The following is a 20,463-nucleotide window of genomic DNA, read 5'->3' on the forward strand; positions in this document are numbered from 1 at the left end:
AGGAAACGGGGGGGGGGGGGAGCAGGCAGCAGTGTCCTTCTCTCCGCGTGTTCTAAAGGGGCGATGTGGCCCCGCCCCCCCCTCCCGGGCTCCGTTGCTCTCTCCCTCCCGGGCCCCGTGGGCGCGGCAGGGCGAGCTCCGCCCCTCGGCGCGGCGGGCGCGGCGCTGCCCCGCTCGGCTGTGCTCGGCGGGACGCGGCGCGGGCGGGCGGGCGGCCGGGCTGGTTCGGGCCGCGCCGCCCCGCGCAACCACAGCCGCGCTGAGACGAGGGGCGAGAGGGGGCGAGATGGCGTCGTGCGTGGGGAGCCGGACCCTGAGCAAGGACGACGTAAACTACCGCCTGCACTTCCGCATGATCAACGAGCAGCAGGTGGAGGACATCACGCTGGAGTTCTTCTACCGCCCGCACACCATCACCCTCCTCAGCTTCACCATCCTCAGCCTCATGGCCTTCGCCTTCACCAGGTGCGCGGCCGCCGCAGCCCCGCCCCTGGGTGCCGGCAGCCCCGGGGCGCAGGGGGTTCCCGGGCAGGGAATGGGGAAGGTCGGTGCTCGGCTCCGGGGCGAGCAGGGGCAGCGCGGCACCCGCCGGGCCGGGCCTGCGGTGCGCTCCCCGGGCGGGTGCTGCACCGCCGGGCGCCCGCGCCCCCTGCTCGGCAGGCCCGTGCTGGAGAGCGGGCATCCTCCCCTCCTTTCCAGAGCGGTTATCATCCCCACTGCGTTTCCTGGGAACTTGTTAATCGTTTTGGGGATCTCTGCTAAGGTCTTTACTAAAACGTGTGTTTCAAGGAGTTGCCAAAAATGGGCTTTATTAGGCCATCGAGCAGCCCCGCAGTGACATCACTCATGTAGATGATTTCCCGAGCGTGCAGTGGACGGCAGTGACTGTTCTGTGGCATCGCTTCTGTACCCCAGGCTGTCTGGTCAGTCTCAGGTTGGCTCAGGCCCTGGCACAGGTGGGCTTAGCCACATCCTTTGCGCACCACAGGAAGGGAGGGTTCTTTGGGCATCACCCCTGCAGTCATTCATGGCCATGCTGCCAGGAACGGACACGTTTTTTGGGAACCTTGCTTGAAAACAAAGGGTATAGAAGTGCAGTCTGAGGGGTATCTTGCATGTTTTTTGAAGTTGTGTATACTTTTTATTGCCTCCTACTGGATGTGAAGATGATTGCATAATCCTCCTGTGGACTAAATTGTGTAGTATGTAGGCAGTGATTCCTGAGAGGTTTTGGCTAGGTAGTGCAGTTTGTTTTAGGCTCATTTAAACTTTTGTGGCATTGTATGTACATAGTCACGGATTTCAGTGGTCTTGTGGCTTAAACTCTGATAGTAATGAATCCTCCCCTTGAAAGTGACCTTAAAACATTAATTCATGACAACTCTCCATTTGGTGTAAGAAGATTATTATTTGTCACTAAGCCTGATACACAGTTCAGTGTGTAATCTTGTTTTATTCTAAGAATCCAAGTGTATAGTTTTCATCAGCTGTGAAATAATGACTAAGCCTGGCTTGAGTTGAGATGGGAGCATAAGGAAAAGTAAAATAGTGTAACTGCAGATGGTCTGAGGTGTGCCTTTTCTTGTTTCAACATGTGTATGGCTGCAAGGGAGATAGTTTTGGTGAGCACATCCCTTGTTCTACTTGGATCCCTTCTTAACTCCAAAATCAGACACATATTTCTGTGCTCTGCTACAATGTTTAATTACAGACCTTTGTTACAAGTGCTCCTATTCCCCTTGCCTGATCACTTTTCTCCCTGAAGGGCTAATTTAGGTCAAACTTCTGAGTCGCTAAGAAATTCTCATCACAGTGTCTGGAGGATTAATGGATTGCTCACCTTTGGGGAAGGAATTTTGCCATTAATTCTTTCAAGCAGAGGATGAGCTAAGAAGCAATTTCAGGACTTTGGAGTCTTCTAGGCCCAAATAAAATTGCTTCACTTCTGGGATGTTTGTTTGCATTTTTGCAAGAGGATTGCTGGTTTGTCTTTCCATTTGTTTTGCTGTCTTTATAACTGACTTCTTCAGTTTCATTTTCTTCTCTCTGTCTATCTCTGCCTCACATCCTGTTGAATGTGAGGCAGTTACCCAGTTGAATTCTCTTTAACTCTTCTCTATTTCTCCTCAGGTTGTAGAAGGTACTCTGATTTTACATTCTCCCCTCTCTTCCTTCTGCTATTTTCAACTATTGCAGGAGTTTCATAGATCTCCTGAGTGATATCAGAGTGCTGCCTCTGGGCCTCATTTGGGACACTATCCAAACCATATACACTCTTTGAGAAACTGGGTAAGAGGAGATACTTTCCCACATGCTTTTACAGTCTGTGCTCCTTTCCATCAGCTTGTTGCATTGAGTCTACACTGACTCATGCAATAAGGTGATGTTTAAGTTCATTTTCCCCCTTCCTGGGCACAAGGCACTGTAGACTTCCCTGTAAGGTGTCACAAGGGATTCTTTGCTTCCCCTGTGCTGTCAGTTGTTCCGTAGCTCTCCTGGGCAGTTTGTTGAGTGGGGGATTTTCTATGATAGAGTCATGCTGATGTTTTGAAGTAAAATTTTATTTTTTCAGGAACTTTACCAGACAGAGGAAATTCTGTGTTCCTTAAATTCTTGTCTCTTCTGTAATTGCTTTGTGTCAGAATTATGTGGAGGAATCTGGGAAACTTAGAAAATGCTTTTGCCTTGTGTGTAGCAAGCCATACATAACATGAAGTCCTCCTTAGGATCACTGAGAGTAGCTGCTACTGTCTGTGGGCTGACAGATAAGGGTGAAACTGAACTTCAGATAGCAGTAATCTTCAGGTATGATGATGATAATAATAATAGTAGTCCAAAAGAAATGTGTTTTTAATTTTTCTATGTTAACGTGGGGAATAGAGGGTATTCTGTTCTTTAAAGCACATCCTTCTAGTGCTTCTGACAATGGCTGCAGCTTCCTTGGTTGTTTCCTGCTGAATGAGCCAGACACAGGCTCCTCTGCTTCCATCCTGTGCCTTAGGGCAGAGATGGGGAGTGGCTCTAGCTTTCCCTGTCCTCTTGCAGCCTTGATAGACGTGTGTGGCCCTCTCTGAGCCCAGAGGCAACCAGCAGGAGTGAGTCCTGGAGGGGATATTTTGTGGGACACAACAATAGGACTGAGAAGGGTGACAGACTAGTGGCTTCTAGTATGAACCTGCTGGGGTTTGTGGAAGCAGGAGTAAGACCTGTATGATGTAGGGCTTTTGTCTTCCATGTCCCTTGATTAATGGGCTTGATTAAACTGGATTATTGTGTATTTAGGTTTGGCTGAGTTTATGGAAGATGTTTTTCCTCTTTCTCCCACGTTCCAAATATAGTGTCCTAGCTATTTTTTCCTCAATTGAGTATCCTACCTCTTTTTTTTTTTTTTTTTTCTTTTTTTTTTTTCTTTTTTTTTTTTTTTTTTTTTTTTTTTTTTTTTTTTTTTTGTGATGTAATAACTCATTGACATTTTTTGTAATCTAGTACTCTGGAGAAGAACAGAAGAGGGATAAAGATTATGCAGTTTTTATGCACTTTGTTTTTTTAAATTTCTTATCTAAAAAGCCACAGAATTGATAAGTGCCCTCGTGAAGTGGGTTAAAATTGAGAGAATTTTCATCTGTCCTTCCGTGTAATCATTAGAAACCTTGCTTTTGCTGCATAAATGCTTGTATTTCAAAATCAGAGTCAACAATTCTTGGGCTATGTAAGGAGATGATTTAGCACATTTTCCCAATTGCAGCTTGTTATGATTGCATCTTTCCTTTTGGCATTCCCCAAAATAGTTCTTCCAGGTAAACACTATAATTCTTATACTAGCTAGTGCACAGCAGCAAGTTTCTTGCTCACACCTGTTCTTACCTGCTTCTTGCAAGAAGATTGGATGTCTGTTCCTTGTGAAATGTATCTGCAAGCCAAAATAAAATGCCTTGCCACTCACTTGGAAAGAATTGCAGTTTAACACTGCATACATCTCTGTTGATTTTGGGGGGAAGTGGTGCCAACATGACTAGGAGAGCTTTTCTGAAGCTGAGTAGTACTCAGAATCCTGATCTGCAAAGGTGAGGACCTTTCTTCTCACCTGGTGCAGCAGTTAAGTGATGTGATCTCAATGTCTTTCACTGCTTTGTTGGCCATGATGAATTGATGTGATGCAACTGTAGTTATTTGTTCTATCTAAAAAAAAAATAGTTCATATTCTTGGTGGCAGCCATGACAGAATGTTTCAGTGTGTTATTTACATGTGTTAAAAGAGGGATATGGTTTTGCTGTCTGAAGCATCAGAGCTGGAGGCTCTGGCTAGGAAGTGCACTGGATGGCATAAGCTCTGGGACTTTGGAGTTTATAGTTGGTTTTAAGTGTCAGCCTGTGCAGCATGGCTGCTGGAAAATGACTGGTAAAGCTGAACTCTGCTGGTTAAAAAAAAATGCTGTGGGGAGTCCTTAAGGCCTGCAGAGAAACCGTTTGTGTTTAATGCACTTTTTCCTTCCATACATTTAAACTAACACAGTGCTTAAATGCCTCACAGTGATGAAAGCCTGCTGTGAAGCTGTTAAGATTCAGTTTTGAGGAAAAGAAAAATAATTTGTCTAAGTGAGAAATATTTTCTAACTGCAGCAAGTATCTAATGTGGAGAGCATTTATGCTGTCATGGATTCTTTGCTGAACCATCCAGAAATGTGACAGATGCTCTTCCAGGAAGAGCTTTATACCTTTAAAGTTTTCTAGGAATTCTTTTGTTATTGTATTGTCAATAAATAAAGAAACATACTCAACTGAATAAACTAATCCTAAGTACATGCTAACTACCCAGATAGTAAAACTTTGACTTTAGTTGTAGTTGGTGATATATTATGAAATATTCACTGTTTATACTATGATAGTCTGAAGTTTGTTTGTTTGTATTATTGAAGTTTCCCAGAAGCTTTCTGCTGGTTAGAAAAGTTAGGTAAGGGTTATTTTGTTAATCTTGCTACCGTATTCCACCTGCCTGAAAAGAAAAGGCTCTGTCAAGTTTGCCTCAGCATTCTGAACTGTATTCTTAGGTCTCTCTTCTGGCTATAATGTAACAGTAGCACAACTAATGCATGATGCTATATTCTGAGCTTTGGCTTAATAGATCTAAAAGCAAATTGATATTTTTCCTTGGGTCTTTTAAGTTGTTATGCGTCTCTGTTACAGATTCTAAGCTGTACATGCATTATTTCTAAAGACTGATTGTAATCATTATTTCTGCCCTCATCTGAGGCATTTGATGTTGAGGATAGGCAAAAGGAAGTAAAGGGTATTGCAAGTAGCACCAAAACAGCAGAGGGAAACCTAGGAATTGCATCCAGGCTTCCAGAGGTTTTAGATTAGGTGTAAAAGTTGCTGTGTAAAAGTAATTTGATGATGTTTCTGTAAGTATTAAAGCAGGAAGATTTTTTCACCTTTTGTTAAATTTGATCATTGCTTCTACACTCACTTCTAACAATGCTAATGGCTTGCATGTGTTTAGTAAATATTTAACCTTCTTGTAAGAAGGAGACACCCAGAAGTGTAGTGTGAAAATAATTCTGTGCAATTACTGTCTTAACTTGTTACATAATCGGCATGCATATTTCTTATATTTAATTTCCATGTATTCTTTATTTAAATAATATATCATGAGAGCCTTTTGACTTCATCCTTATAATGTACTTTAATACTGTGTTGTCTGTCTCTTTAGGGATGATTCTGTACCAGAGGATAATATTTGGAGGGGTATCCTCTCTGTGATTTTCTTCTTTCTAATCATCAGTGTTCTAGCTTTTCCTAATGGTGAGTAAGGTTTATACAGCTTGTACTTCATATTTTTTAAATGTGAGTTTCTCTTTATTGCCATTATATTTACTTTGACATCTATTTAAATGCCAGTTTTCAGTGTATTTTTTCCTTACTCATTTGAATTCTTTAATATAAAAGAACAGTCTAAAAATAGGTTGTAGTCATACTGAGCAGAGATAAGTGTTATTTATAGCTTGTTATTTATAGTCTGTATTTAACAAGGAAGTCAAGTTCTCAAAATCAGTGTCCTATTTGCAGCTGTGCAGTTGCAGCTCAGATTTTAAGTAATGATGCTAACAGACCCTTAAATAATGTTTAGGAGGACTTTGCATCAGTGTGTTTCAACAGGAGTGTAATTCTAATGATTCTCAGACACAACACCTTACCAGAAGATAGTGATAGAAATGGTTTAAGTTGCATATACAGTGTAAAGCCACAGTTGCTCAGTAGAAGTTAAAGTTGGTCAAAAGTTTTGGTAGTTGTGTGAAAGGCAGAAAGTGTAAAAATGTAAGAACATTTGTGTGTCACTTAATTCTGTGGGAAAAATGCTTATACCTGGTTTGTCTGTTTTGGTTTTTTAATTTTTACTTATTGTCGGCAAAATTGTGATTCTTGGGTCAAGTCTAAACTGTCTCACAGTTGGCAGTGTTCAGGAAAAAACAGTGATCATGTTCAGGGCAGCTTTGTACTGCAGAGTTGGGATGTGTTTTTCCCGTATGTTAAAAATCCTATATGCACACTTTTCACAAAATGCTGCCTGAAAAACTGAATGCCAGAGAAAAAGTAGCTTTATGCATACAGTGGTGAAAGAGTGGCCTGCAGTGTGTGCTGAAAATATTTGTTTAGCCACTTCTTGCTATCTAAATGTATGGTTCATCTTTAGATGTTTTCCAGTTTCACCAGATTTGCTTTCTCTGCTATTCACATTAGCTGAGAGGTTTCTAGTCTAATAAATCAGCTTCATCCCTGGCTCTAAAGTAAATAATTTGATACCAGTAAAGAGCACAGGTGTCTTCCTTCTTGTCAGCTATATATGGTGCTCAGTTTGGAAATTTCAGGAGGCCTATTCAGTAACATTTTGTGTTGGTCTGAAGGATAAGCACCATGTTTTTTTGTTAACAAATTTGTATGGGATGTCTTAATTGGGAGCAAGCTACAGTCTGGAAACCAGGTCAGGAAATCCTCAGGTGACACCTGAGATGTGGTGTCTGCTGAACAAACAGCATGCTACTGTTCTAGACATGACTCCATAAAAACAGTGAAAATTTGTCTTAATGTTACCAACTAGCAGTCTACTTTTTCCACTCTGAAATCTGCTGGGTTTTTTTGTTTTTTGTTTTTGTTTTTTTTAACAGCATAGAGCTCCAACTTTCAGGTGTATTATATAGTTTGATGAAAAACTGATCCATGCTCATGTCAAGTAGTCATATATGATATTCAAAAATAAATTTTGTAGTTTTTACTGTCTCCTAATAAGCTTTTTTTTTTTGCTGTCTATAGGACCCTTTACACGTCCTCACCCTGCTCTGTGGAGGATGGTTTTTGGTAAGTTTGTGTTCCCAACTTTTGCACTGATTTTGCAGGACCTGCCTTTTTAACTTTCTGATTAATGGAATTGTCATGAAACATAATTGTGCATCAAACTTGTGTGAATGTTACTTTCCTCCTACTCCTGAGCAGTTGCTTATAATCTGTTCTTAGTTGTGTTTGGGAATATCATTGTAGTTACTCTATGTCAGGATGGTGTAAATGACATCACAAAAAAGGGATCATTCATTCGGATACTCTGTTTTAACCCTGTTTTGTGCTTCCCAATGTCCTTCCCCCACACCTTTCCTGCTTTTCTGACCCCAGCTACTGCATATACTGTCTGACTTCTAAACGCAGTTGAGTAGTTGGGGTTTTCTTATTCCTGGCAAAGTATGCTGTTACTTTATACATTTATTAAATTGTATCATTGCATAGGTTAACATTTATTAATATTCTCAACATGTATATATTCATATTCTTTTTTCATTATAAGTACCTGTAAATATCAGTTGTATTCATAGTTTGAAAAATAGTTCTGTTAGCTACAAAACTAATAAGTGAAATCCTGCTCCTTAAACGTCTGAATTACACAGCAAAATCATGAGGAATTTTATTTTCAAATAATTCAGGGTTCGCAGAGCATATGCTAGACTGCACATTTTTTTTAGGCAGACTGAATGTTCCTCTCTCCTGCCACTTTATATCTAAAAATAAGTAGGTTCCCAAAGTAGCTGATTACTCATCTGTTGACATTGAGAGGATACTGCTGATTAGACAGTGCTCATTAAACAAACCTGCTTCTTGGAAAATTTGGGAAACACAGGTCCTCCTGCTCACTTCAAGTTTCACCACATGTAGAGTGAAAGGTCATTCTCAACATTGATACTGTCAGAGCTTGACCCCTGTACTTTTGGGAAAAGGCTGCATGCAAAATTAGGAGCAACATTTTCCCCTGTGTAATTCTGCTGCTTCTTGGTGTGGTTCATTTAGCTGTGTTTGAGTTCTCAGACCCCTTTGCTAGATGAAGGGCAGGACTGGTGCATCCTCAACATTTCCAGATGCACCCTAGCCTACAGGCTGTGCTTCCTTTAGCAGGGTGACATCTGTTGCCCTCGTGTTTCTGGGAGGGACTGCTCAGGACCATATAGATACTTCCTATGCACGTGTGTGTCTCTGAACAAAAGTTGCTTTCTGGTGTATGCTGGGGGCTTTCAGCATGTGAGTCCTGGTTGTAATTTAAAAGACCTTTTTAGAATTGCTGCAGTTTATTTTAAATGGTACATCCTAATTTTATTCACATTAATCTTTCTGCCTCCCATGACATTGCTTCAGGATACAAGTACATTTGAGGCTCTGGAAATAGTGTTTGTATGCCTCCTCCTAATGTGGTCTTGGATATCTGGGAGCTTGTGAATAATGTAAAGATATAGTCCCAGCAAAAGCTTCATCTACCCACAGAGCTACACCTAGGACTCAGCTTCTAAGAAGTTTTTCTTTTTTGAAAAAAAAATCCTTATTCAGACTGGAGGAGAGAAAGGGTACTCCTAAATGCAATTGTGTTTCATAATTTAGAGTGGTGTGAAAATAAACAATCATATTTATCTTTAAAATGTTCAAGCATCAAATTTTCTAGCTCACAAAAGTAACTCAGAGATGCATTAGTTTATAATTACTCTTTATTACCAGCACAGCTCAGAATTGCCAGGTGGCATTATTAAATTGATCTTTATGTTGAAATCTGTGTAAAGCCTTAGGGACTTGCATTAATGAGACCAAGAATACTTAAAGCAAAGGGATAGAGCTAATGCAATCCTGGATCCTAATGTATCTCTTGATCACAGCCTTGTACTACACATGTCTAAACTGGTTAGATTGATTCTGTTTGGATTGGGTTCATGCAGTTGAGTATGTATTGTATCACTTGTCACAGGAGGGGATATGAAGGGCTGAGTGCTCAGACATTGCCATCTGACTGGTGTCTCTTCAGCTTTTCTGTATGTAGATGCTGCATATAGAAATTCATTTGTAACAACTGTTTGAAAACAGCTTTTTGGACTCTGTGTTCTAAGCAGTTTTGTGAGTGAACATGACTTTAAAACTGAGTCTTTTTGCAGGTCTCAGTGTGCTCTATTTTCTATTCCTGGTGTTCGTGCTCTTCCTCAACTTTGAGCAGGTAAAAGCAGTGATGTACTGGCTGGACCCTAATCTTCGCTATGCCACAAGGGAAGCAGATATTATGGTATGTATCCATGACACTTTATTGTACATACTCTAGGCACATTTTATATGAGTGGGAATGGATAAATCTTTATTTGTTGGCATGAGCAGTGCAAGTTTGTGCCTATACTTGACAGAGTCAACAAGTCCTTTGTGTCAATGATAATTTATTTACATTGAAATCAGCTGGTGTGAAAAACAGTCTTCTCAGTATTTTTTTCTTATAAGTCTTCTCAGTCTTCTCTTATATTTTTTTTCCTAATGTAGATGTTCAGATGAGTGTGCAATTTGGAATATGATATATGTTTGCAGTGGGGTGGCTTTGGATTCTTTTTGGTAATAGATATGAGCATGGATACTGAAAATAGACTTTGCAAGGTAGTATCTAAATGAAGCCTGTATGCTGTGCGTCCCAGATCAGGGTTTTTGATGCCACAGTGGTGCACTCAAAGAACTTTGGTCTCATCTTGTTGCTCTGAGTTTAGTACATTACCATTGTGCTATGGAGCTTGTGGAGTATGTGTCCTGTACGTGCAGGACTCTGCTCCCTTCCAGTCAGTCAGCAACTGAGCACTGATGCTGTTGCCATTGGGAAATTATTTCCATAGACCATAACCTGGAGTGGCATAGAAAGCCAGGCTTGTTCTTCTGCTCGCTGAGCAGCTTGCAAAGAGTTTTCCATATGGAGAACATTTCCCTTCAGGTGAGGACACGAACACAGAGAGGTGAGGGTGTAAAAGGAGGCCTGGAAGAAGGGTGTAAGTTGTGCAGGAAGGCAAGCAGAGCACAGTATGAGCAGTTGGACACCAAGCAGAAGAGGAGGCTGCATGGGGAGGCAAGAATTGCCAGTTGCCCTCCTCACTATCACATCAAATTACTCCTCGCCATCTGACCAACATGCTCCCTTGACCTTGGGTTTGTGCATCCATGGTCACCTGTCATATACTAGGTGCTTTTATAGGGCTCATGCCTCATGAGTAGGGAATTTCACTAGTTGTCTTTCACATGTGGCAACTTACTGCTTATGCAAACCAGTGCACAGCACCTCATCAGCAGTGGCTGCAAACTCGTGCCCTGGAGCACGTGGGGGAATGGAAATCTTTGCAGTGCAGTAAGCTCATGTTGATTGATAGGGCTGTGTGCAGGCTCCTTGCCTGGAAAAATGCACACTTCAGGTATTGCACCTCAGCCTGTCAGCAGCACGTGCTGTGCATCTCTGGGCTGTGACTTTGGGTTCTGCAAGGAATCTCCTGTGCTGGTAGAGAGGTGAGGGCAGCCTGCCCTTATGGGGGAGGACACATGGCTAAATGGAGCCCCAGCACTGGTGTCAGTGGTGTTGCTGAGCAACAAGAGGGTGCTGAAACAAGGAGTCTGTTGGTTTGTCAGATTCACCTGGCTTTCCTGTCATTTAAATTAGAAATAGATTCTAACTAGGGGAGGACTAGTATTACTACTAGCGCAGAACCACAGTACAGCAGATTCCCTGACTGTAGCAGTCAGTGGAAACTTGCCCTGGTCTGCTTTGCAATCCAGATATTGTCATTTAAAGTTGGAGTAAATTTTTAAAGTGCAGCTGTAATGAAGGCTGCAGCTTGGTCGCTTGCACAGGACTAGCAAAGTTGCTTGGATATAAAAAAAGTTCAGTGCATTTCACTGTATGGCTGGCAGAACTGCAGCTGGAAAGATGAGATAGAGAGGATAAAGCCCCAGTAAAAATAAAAGCAAAAAAACAAGAGCTATGGAAAAACCCTTACTTTTGGAGTAGCCTCATTGTGTTCACTCATCATAGGTATCATGGTGTAGCAAAGAGCCTGTACCTTCTGTGGTGTATTCTGTGCTTCTCATGCTGTCAAAGGAGCCAGTTTCAGTTCTCTTGGTGCACTAAAGCTGCAAGTTTACCATCCTTAGAACAGATGGTGCACCTTTCTCTGACCAGCAGCACAGGCATGCCCAAGAAAGCACCAGCAGTAAGGATTACTTCCAGTAACCTACACAACTCTATCATCCCACAGTGGGACTTAGCTGCCTGCTGATAGATGGATTTATATGAAATTGTGCATTCTTCTCTTTGTGGTGGCCAGGATTTAAGTCTTTCTCTGCTATCTCATCTTCAATTTGATTAGTGTTCATTTGTGCAGGATTAGCATTAGTTCTGGCCTGAAAGAGAATTCTTGATTCAACAGCACTGAGCAGTGCTGAGTTGTCACCTGCAGGTGGCAATGTGTATTTTAGGAGGATTGAAGAGCAGAGATTTTTTTTTTTTAAATGTGTGTTTCCCATTAGGAATAGTTCAGTTTGTGCCCAGTGATGAGACAGCAGCCCACAATTGCAGCCTCCTGATGGCATACTTTTTTTTTTCTTGTTGGGCAGTGATTTCTAGCACTTGCTGTACAACATGTTTTGAGAACCCGGTTCCTTTGTCACTGGTGACTAGAATATTAATTAGTATTCTTAAGGAATCTGCTACTCATCTGTGAAAAAACATTTGCAAGTTCCCTTTGATCTTCCCCTAAATTTTTTTTCAATCCAAGCCTGTGACTGGATGTCCTCAATATGAATGGGTTCTGGGAAATTGCTTTCATGAGGAAAATAAGACACAAAAGATATTCAAGTAAACTTCGACATAAATAACATTACATCAGAAACTGAGGAGGATTAGCCACTAATGAGGCCACATCTGAATACCAGACAGCATGAACTTGGAGAAAGGTGGTTATGTCAAATCAAGACTCCAAAGAAAGGCAAATAAGTATTTTCTAGAGTATTGTTTGCTGGTTTTATTGTTACAGATTTTATTGTTTCTGTTGCTTCTCTGTCACTTAGGAAATACATGCTTCTTCAGGCACCAAGGTCCATTCTATTTCCCTTTAAATTAAAGCTGTACTGTGATGGTACTGAGTCTTAATACTGGAAGTTTTCTGCCACAGTTTAGAAGGATAAGAAAATGAAATAATGCTAACTTTAATACCTTGCAATTCCAGGGTTAATGCACTGGATGGAAAGATGTTTCTTCTTTCTGAAGTTGTGTGTTGATGGAGTAATTTTATTCTGGGTTTTTTTTCTTTTCATAACAGGAGTACGCAGTGAACTGTCATGTTATCACCTGGGAGAGAATCCTCAGCCACTTTGATATATTTGCTTTTGGACATTTCTGGGGCTGGGCTATGAAGGCTTTGCTGATCCGCAGTTATGGGCTCTGCTGGACTATTAGCATCACCTGGGAGCTCACTGAGGTAGGCTACTTTTATCTTAATTATCAGCAAAGGTAAGAGATGTGAATTGTTCTTGGGGGAAGAGTGAATGTTACTAGAAGGATGGCTCTCTACTTCTCAGTATAAGTTTACATTTTAAGTCTTATAAACCAGATGCTGAGTAATTGATGCAGCTGAATGAACAGACAACAGCAAGCTGGGTTTTATGTAAGTGATTTGTTGCTGCTTGAATAGAAATGAAGTCTAGCTCAGCCTGTTTGTGCCATTCAGAATTTATTTTCTGCTGTTATGGGGATCATGCTACTTTTTCTACTTCACGTATTTCATGATTCAGAGCAACTGTTCTCATTTTTCACCTTGCAATATCTGTGATCTACTCTCTTGGTCCCTGTACCTCACATACAACAATATCACACATTGTGTATAGTCATGCATAATGTACAAGTGAAACGGAGTTGAGGGATCTTCTTGGTGTAAACACCTGAACTTAGTCTTTAAAACCAGTTTTCTGTAAAGCTTGCTGTCTTGAGAAGGCTTGGCTTATCTGACAAAGCATTTGTAATTTAGAAACAGAGATAAAGATTTACTCATCTAAAATTAAATTTTGGGTTTGAAAATCCTGGCACCGTGAGTTCCTCTTAAAAATGTGTTTTTGTCCTGTGGCATTGAAGAAGGATACTGTGTTTTCTAAGTAATTTTGAAATTGCTCAAGATTGGGATTTCACAAGTACCTATTCACAGAAAACACCTCAGCTAGTTATTGTACTAATTTTTTTTCCCTCTGGAAAACAATGTATTTGGATTTGTTTCACTCATACTCTTATTGTTTATCACACAACCCTCATCTTCAATTTGACACATCAGGTGTCTAGTATTCCCCTTGGAAGGCAGATTATTGGAACAGATACTGTGTTGGACAAGGTTCAAAACACAGATATGTTATCACCACTTAAATAGATTTTTGATAAATTAGATAATTCAGGAGAGTAATTAGAAACCTCCAGAAGTTATCAGGGCAGTTATATAGGGATTTAGCTGAGTATTTCCTATTAGCATTCACGGATTTCAGCCAACTTCTTCTGAAATGGGAAACTTGGCTCGTGTTCCATACTGTCGGATTAAAGTTGGGAAGCAGGCAGACCTTGGTCTCTCATTGTGAGAAAGCAGCTAGAGAACCTTAGAGGCTGTCAGGCTAACACCTGTGCTCTGGATTTTGCTGCCTCATTATATGTAACTTCTGGTGTCTTTGCCTGGATCTGACTGACATTTGTAGGCTATCACCCCTCTCAGGCTAAATTAATTAAAAATATGAAAGGGAAACTTCAGCAGAACAATGAACAACACTGTATCACTTGAGTCCTGAAGAAAAAGTCAATTTTTCTTTCTTGTAAAGGTTGAAATCCACAACGTAGCTTTGTCAAAGAAAAACAACTGCTTTTGATACACTTTTGCAAGAGTTTTCATAGGAATTGTCATTGCCAGTATTAGTCACTCTAATGTACTGTAAATGAGCCAGCATTCATTCCTGTTGTGTACAGAAAACATTCTTGTTCCTTTTCTCAAATCTGATTTTTTTCAGTACTTTATGCTTACATCTCTGAACAAAAGATACTTTATTACAAAATCATGCCAATAATCTTCCACAGCCACAGTGTACGTACATTAACTGACAAGAATTGCACTGTTTTTGTGGAGGTACATTCTTTAGTTTGCTATGTATTTTGTTAATTACCTCCTTGAATATTGCAGAGGGACTGCTTAACACATGGCTGTCTTGATTTCCTGTCCATAGGTAACTTTCTGTTACAGTCTGTTTTTTGGATTGTAGTGATTTTTCTCATAGAATAAAAGAATAATTTTTTTTTTCTTAAAGGAGAAATAGAGGCAGTGAATCCGTTTCTAGCTCTTGGTAAAATATGTTTATATTTTGCCTTAACTTTGGCCAGTTGTTCCCCTCACTGCATCAGTAGAGTGAAATGTCCTCTTAACTTCTTGAGCCATTCTGTGTTAAGTATAGCAGCAAAGCTTGTGCATCTTGTTGCTGGTTTAGAAAACATACTAGTTAAAACTATTCAGCAAAAATGAAACAAAGATTCTCTTAATTTTATTTTTTTAAAGCACAAACCACCTTATTTCATCCAAGAAATGCAGTAGTTCTGCTTGTTTCATACATTTCTATTAATGTATCATGTATTGTCTTTGAGAGGCCAACCACTGCATGGTATCCTTATATACAGCATAGCCTCAACAGGAAACAGTGAGAAGGAACTTTCTGATGCCTTGTGTGGTTCTGTTCAAGGACTTCTGAAGTTAATGGAAAGATGTCCATCAAATTTCAGTCTGTGGCTCATGCCCTTGAAGTATGCTGTGTACTGAAAAAGCTGATTTTTGAATGTGTACTTTAAAAGTGAATTTATATTAATTCTGTGCTGTTCCTCACTCAGAATATTTTTGCTGTATTCTATAGCTCTTCTTCATGCACCTTCTGCCTAATTTTGCTGAATGCTGGTGGGATCAAGTCATTTTGGACATCCTGCTTTGTAACGGGGGTGGCATCTGGTTGGGCATGGTAGTTTGTCGTTTCTTGGAGATGAGGACCTATCACTGGGCAAGCTTCAAGTAGGTCTAAGTTAAAGCTTGATAAACATTGTTTTGCATGTATAAAAATAGCATGGAATCTGCCTGTGCTAACAGTGCTGTAATTTTATTTTCAATGTTAAATATCAATGTCATAGTAGTGTTCTTGTACAGCATGTTTGTAAATGCGTATATATGATTTTCCTTTGTAATTTTAAGTTGCAAGCATTGATGCCAGTGGACAATACAAAATAGTAAAGCTATTTGCATTTTCAGTTTATTTTGTATACATAAAACTTTGAGGGAGCAAAACCAATTGTGATTGTTTTCTCATCACACATTTTTGAACTAGATTTGGGCTTACCTTGGTGATGCATTAGTGTGGCAATCTGTCAGCACTAGCTGTAATTGCAGTAGGGGCATGGGGCTGATGGTACCTGTGCTGTGAATTGCCTTACCTCATTGCTGACCTTCTAAAATAAATGGAGTAATTGTAAAATAAAGAGGCATTTGTTGTACAAAAGGGCAACAGCTTATAGCCTAGTATGTCAGTTCCTAGCTGTCCAGGTGGTTTCTTCCATAGCTTCCATAGCCCCTCTCCTGCCTTCTTCCCTGCTAGCTGGTAGCAAGCATGGTTATCTGAACATTACCAGTGGTGTAGGTGAAACAGGGTCAAGTGCAGTGAATTGCCTTGAGAGGTGGAAAGGAACTCAGATCTTGACTTCCAGATTTGTCCCTTGTGTGAATTTCTGTACTGCTTTCTTTTTTTACTCACAGATTTGTTAATTACTCAAAGAACCATCCAGCCTTTAGTCTGAATTCAGTTTTCCTGCATTTCTATCAGAGTTGATGGTCCTTCTGTTTTTAGAGAGTTCACTGAAAGTTTAAATAGCAGGCTATCTATGGCACAACTAGTCTTTACTGTCTTTGTGGAATAATTTTTCCTCATGTTCTTTTAAATGCATGAGTAGATTTTTCTGACCTTTAACATTAAGGTGCTGCTTCATGAGAATGAGAAGCTTTTGCTTGTGCCCTTTTAGTTTTTTCTTTTTTTTTTTTCATTTAATAAATACAGATCTTAAAGTTTACAAGATTCTCCCTAATCTAAGCTTCCTCCAGCCTAGAAGAACACAAATATTGGAAATATCAAATCTGAGGGGTTTTTGGGTTTGTCTTTTTGATCCAGAAGGGCTAAAGGTGAAAAAACCGACTTCTAGTCCTGCTAGCTTTCCTTCAGAAGAGGAAGCACTGAGTATTTCTTAGATTCTGTGTCCTTTGGATGCTGTTGCTCATCTGAATTAATATTATGAAAAGCAAGAATCAGTAACACGTCAGATGAGCCTGCATTAAAATCCCCTTTCAAAATGGAATTTAAATGCTTTCCAGATTTTAACAGTGTTATCACACCTCTCCAGGAGGTCCACATGCATCTGATATCAGAACAGCAGGGCTTATGTGTGCTGGAGGTGTAGTATTATTGAACCTGTGGAGCCAGTCCCTGATACAAATAATGAGTAATGAATCTGACAGATTCTTGAAGGATTGATGTCAGTGAGCTCTATAACAAGGAATGTTTGGAGTAAGAGCAGTGGCAACATAAACTAGGAAGAAATAACCTCTAGATTTTCCAAGGAAGTTGCAGAATTGCTGTCCTCATTTCTTTGTGAAGAGAATGCTAAATGTGTTTTGTAGTTAGTTACCGAGTTATTGACTGAGGCTAGAGAAGACTTGTGTAGGAGAATACGCACCTTGACTGAAATGCTTAATAGATTCTTTTTCTGAATTCCCCTTTGCCTGGTACATAGTTGTGTCTGACAAGATCTCTGCTGTTGGTCAAAAAAAGTGATTGTTCCTCAGAAACATCAGTAACAGGGCTGTTGCTTTTTTGTTTTTTCCTTCTGGCATATTCCTTGTATTTACTCCAGCCATTATTTTTTCCAGGGACATTCACACAACCACAGGGAAAATCAAAAGAGCTGTATTACAGTTCACCCCAGCCAGCTGGACCTATGTCCGCTGGTTTGACCCAAAGTCTTCATTTCAGAGAGTGGCTGGAGTCTACCTTTTCATGATTATTTGGCAGGTAAGAAATAAATTCTGTGAAATCAAAGCTGCTCAAATCAAATCAGCTCAGTTACTTGTTGGCTATGTTGGACTAAAAAATATTCTGATGGAATGTATGCCTGTTACTGAAGTACACAGTTAAATGAATTGATAATGTGGCATTGGAAAGGGCACTTCCATGGGAGTTATGTGGTAGTTCAGGAGTATAATTACAGAATCTTTGGAAAAAGCCAAATGTAACAGATTGCTGTATTGGCTTTTTGCAATTGACACAGATTTAAAAACTGCTAGACAGTGGGGTTTGAGTGTTGGAAATTTAATTTATTTTGGTTTTGTTGTGTTGATGTGGCAGGGGATTATTTATTTAGTTTATGTGCGGAAGTGTTTCTTTATTTGTTTGTTTGTTTTGCTTTGCTTGGATTTTTTTCCTTTCCCATTGACTGTTGAATGGATCAATGATACTCAAATACTGTCACTGATCCAGCAAGACTCTATGATGTGTCACAAATGCTTTAAAAACTTAAAACTAAAACATTTGTAATTTAAAAAAAATAATCTTAATTTAGTGTTTTAAAGGAAAACCATAAATATTTTATACAGTTGTTTGAGGTTTGGGTTTTTATTTTTACTATATGATCTCTTCTGCTTCTCTCCCAAAATTGCCTTGGTAATTTGTACTTGATTTAGGATATGCAAGCTATCAGAAGACCTCTACAGGGTGAATTAGTATCTGGTCCCTTAATGAGTTTTGGGAAAGAGAGCAAAATCTTCGATAGAGGTTTCTATGGGGGATTTTGATTTTTTTTTTTTTTTTGTTTTACTAGTAGATTACTTGCTTGTCCTAGCAAAAGACAGAGCAGGAATTCCTTATGTTTTAGTTTCCATATTAATCTTTGCACATTTTCTGTACTAACTCATTAGGAGTTATGTAAGTTGAACACTATTAACTAGCTTTTTTTTTGATCTAGCTAACTGAGTTGAACACATTCTTTTTGAAACATATCTTTGTGTTCCAAGCAAGCCACCCTTTAAGCTGGGGGAGAATTCTCTTCATAGGAATCATTACAGCACCCACTGTAAGGTAATTTTTTTGCTTCAGTGCTTTTTTTCAGTTTAAAGTTGCTTAACTTCTAGGCATCCAAGAACTACATATAGTTTGTGAATAAGTATGGCACATTTCACAAAATGTATGCTTTTGCCACCATGAAATGCAAAACAATAATCTCTTGTCAATAAAATGTATTTCCTGACAAATTAGTTAAAATGTACATAACAACTGTGTTGCCATAGGGATGCAGAGCCAGTCTGTTCCTTCTCCTGTTTGTGTAGCATCTCCCTGTTTTGGGAGTTAGCTGCATATGTTATCCTTAAGGACTGCATGTGAAAGTATTCAAGTTAATGAGTCAGGTGCTCCCAAAAGTGTAGATGAGGAAAAACAGAGCTGTTGGTTTTTCTAACAGCTCCTGATTGTGATTGAGCAGTAGCTTATTGTGAGAACAGAACAGTACATATGCAGCATTAAGAATGAATCTGCTTTTGGTATGAATCTGCTTTTGGTCATGTGTGTGATTTTACCTTGTTAGCAAAGTCCCTTAATTTTCTTTTTTCCCCCATTACATAGTTGGAGGTAGACAGAATGCACACAGATCTGAAGTTAGAAGTAGAGAATTTCCTCTTCATGTCCAAAGTGATGTTACTTTGGACAGTTAAATGGCAGTCATGAATTGGTTTATTCCTCAAATACTGCCTTAAGTTGTGTGCAGTGATTTCATGCTATTAATTAAATCACTCAAAACATGATGTGAGCTCTTGTATAGGTGAATTTGTAAGGTTATTTTTTCCTTTGTAGCACTTGGACACCTGTAGAAGTCTTTATTCTTTAGCAGTCCTTGTATTGTTGGAGTAATAACACTTGTCTTTCACATCTATCAGTGGAAATCAGAAACTGAGAATAGGAACTTTGATTCCATTTCTTTGGAATTCCCCTCTCTAAACTTAAATTTCTGGAGCATAGAGAGCAGAGCAGAATGGTCTCCATACTGTTTTCAAAAAAGTGAAAAATTATACTGTTGTTGAGAGGAAAATATGCCAGTGGTTAGACCATTCAAAAAGGATATGGAATAGCCATATTCTTTCAAGATTCAAGCCCACATTTCTCAAGAAAATGTGGTTGTTAATAAATAAAAGATGAACTGTGGAAAAAAATGAGGTATTCTCTAATTCTTTTGAAACTGCTGCAGTTTGCCTATAAGAATTGGAAACTCAGTGGAGAGGCAGGAGACAAATGTTGCTAGCCTACTAGTTTGGGTACTTTCCCAGTCCTTGCTCTCAGGATTGTTTTCTGTGTTGTTTCAAGCTATTTGATATATGTGATAATCTGTCCTACTAGAATTGAAGCCATCTGGTAGACATCCAGAATGATTGCTTGTGAATTTTAACCATCAGCACTTCATTTTCACTATAGATATATCTGTAACACAAAGTTTTTTTTCTAAATGTAAATATTCTGGGGACTTTCAACTTGACTGAAGAATTTTCTTTTTTCCCTTCTCAGGCAATACTATGCTTACCTCACAGACACACAGTGCAAGAGGGTGGGAACTCAGTGCTGGGTGTTCGGGTAAGTGTTCTTGCTGCATTCCTGAAGCACTTGGACAAGTGTTAAGGATGGGTCCAGCACAGGAACAGGCAGTTCCCATGAAGCCAGTCCTTGTTTTGTTTTGGTTTTGCAAGTTCAGAGGAAAGGGAAATTCTGAATTTGGAGGTAGAACATGGGAAGTGATGGAATGAGTAAGGACAACAGAAGGAATAACTGGGAACTGCTGGATAAAGCTAGGCTCTTTCAAAACACCATTGGCCTTTCTCCCCATATTCTCAGTCAGGTGAGAAGGAAAAAGTGTTTACCTCTACAGCTTGCCTTTGCTTGATGGTTGTGAGAGTAATGTTTCCCTGCCTGCCAAGAGGGGTATAGCAGCATTACAGTAAAGGAGAGTGAAACAAGCCATGGTTCATGGCTTGTTTCTATGAGTGTACTCTGAGCCATGGTCTTGCAATC

General features: G+C 39.9%; 1 protein-coding gene across 2 annotated transcripts in view; it reads left to right on the forward strand.

Annotated features, from left to right (window-relative positions):
* The first annotated feature begins 169 nt into the window (after positions 1–169).
* PTDSS1 (phosphatidylserine synthase 1) overlaps positions 170–20,463 on the forward strand; it is a 28,442-nt gene continuing 8,148 nt past the window's right edge. For both annotated transcript variants that reach the window (XM_053992723.1, XM_053992731.1), the window contains exons 1-9: positions 170–465; positions 5,711–5,802; positions 7,309–7,353; positions 9,453–9,577; positions 12,630–12,788; positions 15,235–15,386; positions 17,286–17,427; positions 18,377–18,489; positions 19,963–20,028. In XM_053992723.1, coding sequence (XP_053848698.1) covers positions 287–465; positions 5,711–5,802; positions 7,309–7,353; positions 9,453–9,577; positions 12,630–12,788; positions 15,235–15,386; positions 17,286–17,427; positions 18,377–18,489; positions 19,963–20,028 — 1,073 coding nt within the window. In that variant the 5' untranslated portion in view covers positions 170–286. The remainder of the gene's footprint in view (positions 466–5,710; positions 5,803–7,308; positions 7,354–9,452; positions 9,578–12,629; positions 12,789–15,234; positions 15,387–17,285; positions 17,428–18,376; positions 18,490–19,962; positions 20,029–20,463) is intronic.

Source organism: Vidua macroura, chromosome 1 (genome assembly GCF_024509145.1).
Source record: "Vidua macroura isolate BioBank_ID:100142 chromosome 1, ASM2450914v1, whole genome shotgun sequence".
Taxonomy (NCBI): domain Eukaryota; kingdom Metazoa; phylum Chordata; class Aves; order Passeriformes; family Viduidae; genus Vidua; species Vidua macroura.